Genomic DNA, 7674 nt, shown 5'->3' on the forward strand with positions numbered 1-7674 from the left:
ATGAAAAACTGAGTTGAATCATATCATGGAATTGAAACTACAAACAAGAACACTTGTGGTTGAAGACTCTTTGAAATTGTGTATGCTTCAAACTTAAAATTGTAATTTGGGCGTCTGTGTACATTTTTATTTATTTTAGCATAGCCATGATTCTATTTTCTTTGTGGTTAGAGGCTACGAGTGTGAAAAGGAGGGTTTTAGGTTCAATTCCCAAATCGAGTTAATTGAGTTTTTCAAACTAGATTTGCTCGGAATTCGATTCCTTAGAAGATATTGACAGTAGGCAGGCAGCCGTTCGTAAAAACAAAGTCAAATCATTTTCGAAAGTAACAATTTTGCTGTTGGTCTTATACGTTAACACTGTTGTAGGTTCAAAAACCTTAGAAGCAGCATTGATGGAATCTGAAAGTGTTTTTTTGTTTTTTTAAAACAGGCACGGGAAACTTATCCCATTACACCTGACGGTAAGTGGAGAGAGGTTTAATAGAATATCGGCTGATGAGACATGGTTGCCTCTCGGCAGTCGTCACAATTATTTTATTTATTTATTATTTATTAAAACTTTGTACACATGGTATACAGACGGACTTAATGCCATGGGCATTCTCTCCCAGTCAACCTTGGTGTGGTATAGAGAGGAGGTAGGTGTATAATAAAAGAATTATGCCGGACTGAACCGAATAATCACAGACTGATTCCAGAACGCGACATACTTACGAGGCGCCACTATAGCGGGTTTTAACACCTTGTTTACTGTGGCAGATATAAAATATATCACAAACCCTACCACAAAATTGTTTAAGTCTCACAAAAAAGGTTGGATTTTTTTTGTGTCTGTGGTTAATATCTACAATATAATAGTACTTGGCGATATTCAATAAATAAAACCAAAACCCAGACAAAATATTTATTCATATAGTTTACCATAAGTCATATTCTAGTTTAAGTATATCAGATAATTTTTCCGCTATCATGACTATCGTTGCGCAAGGATTAGCGCCAAGGGGAGACGGAATCACACTAGCATCAGCTACTCGTAGACCCTGGACTCCGAACACTTGTAGTGCCGAATCTACCACTGATCCCATAGCACATGTCCCTCCATAGTGGTACCCTGATACCATCATACATAATGAGTAGCATCTCCAAAACTCCTTACCAGTAGGTATAGTTCCACAACCACAAGAGTTAGGCACCAATATCTCTGAATTAACACTCCTGAAGAATGAAGTGTTTGTTTCTCTAGCGAAGTCTTCCAGGACTTTGACATGGACTTCTAAATCTGCATCGTTTGTGTAGTATTCAGGGTATATTAATGGAGGATCTCTGGCGTCAGTACTTCGGAGAAGAACTTTTCCACGTGATTGAGGGTACAATTGACTAACAAGGCTATGGAACAATTGCCGACCTTCAAGCTGTTCATAAATCTCCTGGCAGATTTCATTTTCATATGCTAAGAAATAGGCGCACTGCATCAGAAATCCGTCATCGCGATTACTAAAGATGAAACTCATCGTTTCATAATCTGGAAAGGTTTGACTCTCATTTAAAGTTGTGAATCCCAGCAATATAACATTGGGATTATCATGTGGACTTTTAGGTATGGATTTCTTAGCTTTGCCCATCTTTTGAACTACTAAAACGTTAATATGATCATGCAAATTTTCCCCAACAGGTAGTTTTGATATTACCTTGATGTCTTTGCTGACCAAATGCTCTTCTGGACCTATTCCTGACAACATTAGTACTTGCGCAGAATTGAATACACCAGCCGACAAAATTACTTCTTTTTTAACATAGAAGTTTACTAACGTATCATCCTGCAGAGCTTGGACGCCTATAGCTTTATTGTTATCAAAAATTATTTTCGTTACTAGCGTATTTTTAAGAACATGTAGATTTGGTCGGTGTTTATAATCAGATAGAAAAGCGTATGCTGAGCTTTGTCTTATACCTTTGGATATGGTCATCATCGCTTCGGTATAGCCTAAAGTATCATTAGTATTTATATCTAATTTAATATTATTCCCTATTTCTGCAAAAGAAACCAAGTAGTCAATATTATCTTCATCGGAATATTTTGATATCCCCATATTACCATGCGTGCCGTGGAAAAATCTATCTGGAGAATTCAAAACTATTGGGTCTTCTAGTCTTTCGCTTTTCCTGAAATATGGAAGCACGTTATCCCAGCCCCAACTAGGGTCCTTGGTTATATCTGCCAAGATATTAAAGTCATGAGGATTTCCTCTCGTGTACGCCATAAAGTTTATAGAGCTTGAGCCTCCAAGCATTTTCCCTCTGGTTATTTCAACTCGTTTATTCTTTAGGTGTTGTAATGTGCAACCTGTTTCGTCTACTTCTGAAGTGTAATTCCAATCGCTTGCAGATTTCTTCGCGAACACAGCCAAACCTGGAAGCTGTAGAGGAGTTTCAATTTGACTAAATATTAACAAATACTCATTAATTTTCAAATGTGGAAATGGAAATAAGGAATTTTCGTCCATATTGAAATGTAAATAGCTACTAAAAAGTTTATTAACTGTGTTAATAAATAACATAATACTTCGAAAAAAAAGGTGTTGAGAATACCTAGTTCCACCAAAAAGAATATGATTAAACGTATCCACCTGTGTAAACAAATTATTATTCGAAACCTTGAAATATTTTTCTTTGTTTTAAAATAAAATTATTTGACGGATTTTTTCATGGTTTGTATGAGTATTTTACTCCTGACGTTTCAAAGGCTTTGCAGACTTCATGATCAGAGTCGACCAGTCCATCATTAAGTACTTTAATGTTTTACATCGAACATAGAACATTCGCGTAAACAAAAGAAATAATTGATTTTCGGTGTTCGGGAGATGTCCACACTTGTAATTTTGTGTTTACGAACAGTTCGCTGTTATATTTGATTGAACGCGACACACTTACGTGAGCCACTATGGCGGGTTTTAACACCTTGTGTACGATAGTGATCCGGGCAGCTATAAAATATATCCTCCCACTAGGAAATTAATTATTGTCATCCTTTATGGCGCTATAAAACGACTTTTATTCAAAACTGTTTAAGAAATTAAAACTCTATTATCATTCGTTTAAATTGCGTTATTAATGTTTATGTCTGTCACAAAAATAACTATTGTAATATAAATTATGCAGATAAGGTCCTATTATTTACTATTTATCAGCTCTCAGAAAGTATTTTACAAATTACGAATGTTGATTTTATATCTCTTAAAATTTTCCCGAAAATATAATAAAAACAAACATACTTTTTCATTGACTCGAAATATCACGCGAAACAATGTCACGAAATATTTCATTTATGACGTCATATTTACGAAACAAATATTACAACAAACTAAAATTTAACATAAAAGTGACGTCACACGTTTCATCTTAATCCTGCAAAATCAGTAAAACATAATTATCACAAAATATCCGGTATTTGTCCACAAATTAGACTGTTAAAATACTGAGTGTACAACTATCAGACTGAGATCCCGAATTCAAATCTCAAGCTATAGTGATATTCAGTTTCTCCACTCTGTATCAACCAGTAGTCTAGACAAACGCCCAGTAAAGCGCAATAGACCCGCCTTCTATAGCATGGGACCTAAAAAAGCTGGGGAAATGTGGGTGTGTTACATTTCTACCTAGCCCTGAAAAAGGAAAATGCGTGATGATATGTAATACTACATACTACAGATTCCACAGGTGGGTCTCCGCCAGCCTCTATGAGAAGGACGCTGATGCCTTCAATCTCTGACAATCTGTTGGCAATGACGCAGCCCGCGGACCCTGCGCCTACCACTATAAAATCGAAAGTAGCGCCATCTATGAAACAAGTATTACAATTAATTATTGTGACGAATAAAAGATTTTTAAGGGTATCTTTCAAAATAAATATTATCTGATAATTGATCGCGAAAATAAACCATATTTTAATAATACAGCTGAATTCTAATTGGTTCGTCTCCGCGATAAATCCAGAAATATGGAGTAATTTTAATTAAATTCAATAGTAAAAATCCAGTTTAATATAAACAGAATTAATTTTAATACCTGGTATGTCCGCTTGAGGTGGCCAGAGGAATTGTGTCAATTGCAAAGCCGATAACACATGGAACGCTGCATTAAATGAATTTATATTTTCCACAGCCGCTGCAGCATCCATTGTTGGTGTTTTTCTCACTGGTAATCCTAATTAATTAGCAATGGATATCGAAATCAGAAAAATCTACGTTAATAATTAGAGTTTGTTAAACATTAGTAAAAAACCGGCGATAGCCTAGTTGGTTATGGAATGGACTGCAGAGACGAATGTCCCCAATTCAAATCCCAAGGGCACCTACCTCTGATTTGTCTAAAGTTATGTGTATTCTCTGTGAATTATCGCTTGCTTTGACGGTGAAGGAAAACAGCGTGAGGAAACCTGCATACCTGAAAATTTCGAGGGTGTGTGAAGTCTACCAAACCGCACTATGCCAGCGTGGTGAACTAAGGCCTAATCCCTTTCAGTAGTAGAGAAAGCCCGTGCTCAACAGTGGGACAATATATAATACAGGGCTGATATTATTATTTATTGTATTACGGTACAGCTTCAGTGCTGAGATCTTGGATTCACCAGGTAGGACAAAGTGATATTGGATGTTCCTACACGGTATCAGCCCGGAGTCATTTGTGTCAGATATTCCCTACATACACACGGCGTATAGTGGATGTACCGGTTGTGCCTCTGCCTATCCCGTCGGAGATAAAACTCGCGAGGGTATTAATGTATTTCTATCAAAAATTTTATTTACCTGAAATATATCTATCGTCAAAGATCACTTAAAACCGCTTTATTGTAACGTCCGACCACATTAAGGTTAATGATATAAATGAACAGATAACATCTACTTATGTTTTCTGTATAATAAGGCCAAGTAAATAGTAAAACGTAGGCGACGCAGCACAGCGTAACACAGAAGTTTGTTATTATTTATTTAAACAGTCAAATATTTCACTCATTTGAAACCTGTGCGTAAGAGAATCCACCGTATAACTGTAGCCTTTCTCTATACCAGTAATTTTGACAATGCGTAAGAACGTAACGCATCGCCTCGCGTTACAGATAAAAGAAATTTGCATATAGAATATCGTTCTACGCTAACTTCACAAAGATAACGCAACACGGCTGCTTTATGAGTTTACACTATCATAGAAAATAGGGCAGAGGTGTAACAAAATAATTATAGTTTACATCATAAAAAGGCTTCACATGTGGTTCCAATCATATCTATACTATTATATGAAGCTGAAGAGTTTGTTTGTTTGTTTGAACGCGCTAATCTCAGATACTACTGGTTCCTGAGATGGGTGGGTACTGTGAATAGCGAGGGATAATCGTCTCTCGCCAATCGATATTAATAATCGATATTAATAGCACTCTATATATCTCAAGGTGTATTAGGATCACTTTGTAATCCACGTGCTAATACAATATTTGTGACGCAATGAAAACTGTGCTGTTCTACGTCGCCTGCCAACCAATATACCCACAGTTTAAAGGTAACAAATGACCATGAAATACCAGACTGATACAAGTTTATTCACATTTTATAATTTATATTTAATTTACTGTTTAAATATTCATTCTTAAACAATGTTATTGAAAAATTAAAGTTAAACCTAATACCACTTACTATCAGGCGGATTGTTTGCCCTTTTAAAGGCATTAAAAATATCCTATCTGTATATCTTACATCTAAATCGCGTGGTTTTGCATTTGTTTTAACACTAACTTTTGCCTGCAACTCCGCCCGCATAAAAACATTTTTTCGGTATAAATATTTGCAAAAAAGCCTATATATAACTCTCAGGAGCGATGTAGCTTCTTATAAAAAAAATCAAAGTGGATTAAGTAGTTTCTGAAATTAGCGCGTTCAAACTCTTCAGCTTTATACAGGGTCATTTTGACATCGCGTTACTAAATGAAACCACATACTTATCTATTTGGAAATAACACTTTACAATAAGTTACTTGAGCCGTAGATGTAAAATAAAGAAGTCTAAGTTTCGAACAAAATAAATAATAATAAAAAGTAATTTAAATTTTACGCGCCCTAAAGCCACTACTACTCTAAGAGTATTCGTTGCAGCGGCAACATCATACCTTCAGTCAGAAAAACACCCACGCACACGTCATATTCGCATTAAACTACAAAATGCACAACAAATCAGAAATCTAAAACCAGGATTTTTGGTGAAAATATTAGTTATTAATGGATGATTTTTGGCACAACGTCAGCAAAGGTGAAGAGGAGTATGTGGTTTCATTTAGTAACGCAATATCAAAATGACCCTGTATATTAGTACAAATTGAAACCTTAATAATATAAACAAGAAGGAACATATTCATACAACATAATATATGTATTTAAACACATGCTTTTCAACCCCTATGTACGATTATAAGCTGATTGGCACCCTGTATTTAACTTTGAACCCTTCCGTATGTTTGTTTATCACAAAGTTAGCAAATCAACTTTACCGGGACCCGCGCAGCTTAAAGGCCTTTACGCAAGTTCAATAGAAATTAGTTTGATGAAGTATTTGACACAAAGTTGTGTCTATTCGTATGTATAAATAATATAAGTAGGTTAAGCAAAATTTTTCGAAAAATTGTAAGAAAGTTAAAAAAATATAGGACAAAGCTATTCGTATGAAAATAAAGCCCGGAGTTTCTTCCTGCCTTTCTTCTTCGGGTAGTCATCGCTTAGGTAATTAGTGGAAGGCTGGTAGGTTTAGCTAGGTTAGGGCTTTTATCGTCCTCACTGGTGAGGATCGCGACGCGTTTCTCCCTTATTGTTTAATTAAAATTACATATGTACATCATTTTATTTCATCTTTCCTGCCAGCCCGAACTGGTTTCTTTGTTTACTATATTTTTCATTTATTTTATTTTCAATGTAATTTGTCTTTGTTTATATAAGCTAATTTAGTTAAGTAATATTCTCATGTACCTTGACTTATCATAAGTGCAATTATGTTCGCCTATGTAATGAATAAAGCATTTTATTTATTTATTTATCTATAAATAATATAAGTAGATTAACCGACATTGTTTTGGAAAAATTTTAAGTAGGTTAAAAACATAAAAAATAGTGCTGATTTTAAATATGTATGAAACTTACTATTGCAAAAAATGTTGCTTAAGTCCATAAGCCTTTCCACCGTCAATATATATCGTGTATATCTATACTTAAAATAAATCTGTAGAGAGGTCAATCCTGTACATGAAATATATTTCCAAAATAACTATCAGGGGGTGATTAGGGATCAATACTGATGCCAAAAATGCAATTAGTAAAATTTTTGTCTGTCTGTCTGTCTATATAACCGTTATAGAAACAAAAAATAATCTCGACGGACTTTAACGAAACTTGGTACAATTCTTTTTCATACTCCTGAGCTGGTTATAGTATACTTTTCATCACGCTACAATGAATAGGAGCAGAGCAGTGATGGGAAAAACGGGAGAAGTTACTTCATTTTTTAAGCTTCCGTCGCGTGTGCAACCTTAATGGTTAAAGCTACACAGAAATCATGTATGACGGAAATGTTCTCCTTAAAATTATATAAAAAATATCCCACGACAGCATATGTCTATCTTTTATGGTTGACTCA

General features: G+C 35.0%; 1 protein-coding gene across 2 annotated transcripts; it reads right to left on the reverse strand.

The window, feature by feature from the left end:
* Positions 1-892: 892 nt before the first annotated feature.
* On the reverse strand, positions 893-4988 carry LOC115444106 (dehydrogenase). Of its 2 annotated transcripts, none has more exons than XM_037439073.1 (4): positions 4809-4988; positions 4069-4197; positions 3707-3840; positions 893-2420 (listed from the first exon to the last, which is right to left on the reverse strand). In XM_037439073.1, the coding sequence occupies exons 2-4, from the start codon at positions 4178-4180 to the stop codon at positions 921-923; spliced, it is 1746 nt and encodes a 581-aa protein (XP_037294970.1). In that variant the 5' UTR covers positions 4181-4197; positions 4809-4988; the 3' UTR covers positions 893-920. The 2 variants fall into 2 exon arrangements, with proteins under 2 accessions (XP_037294970.1, XP_037294969.1); XM_037439072.1 differs by having other exon boundaries at positions 4069-4206.
* Positions 4989-7674: the final 2686 nt, after the last annotated feature.

Source organism: Manduca sexta, chromosome 16 (genome assembly GCF_014839805.1).
Source record: "Manduca sexta isolate Smith_Timp_Sample1 chromosome 16, JHU_Msex_v1.0, whole genome shotgun sequence".
In the NCBI taxonomy this organism is placed as follows: Eukaryota; Metazoa; Arthropoda; class Insecta; order Lepidoptera; family Sphingidae; genus Manduca; species Manduca sexta.

Excerpts from the sequence above, each read along its gene's own strand:
- LOC115444106 (XM_037439073.1), bottom strand. The coding sequence starts at position 4,180 with ATGGATGCTGCAGCGGCTGTGGAAAATATAAATTCATTTAATGCAGCG. Across the intron at positions 3,841-4,068 it reads ACCTCAAGCGGACATACCAG|ATGGCGCTACTTTCGATTTT; the intron begins GTATTAAAATTA and ends CTTGTTTCATAG. Across the intron at positions 2,421-3,706 it reads ACCCACCTGTGGAATCTGTA|CTTCCAGGTTTGGCTGTGTT; the intron begins GTATGTAGTATT and ends ACTCCTCTACAG.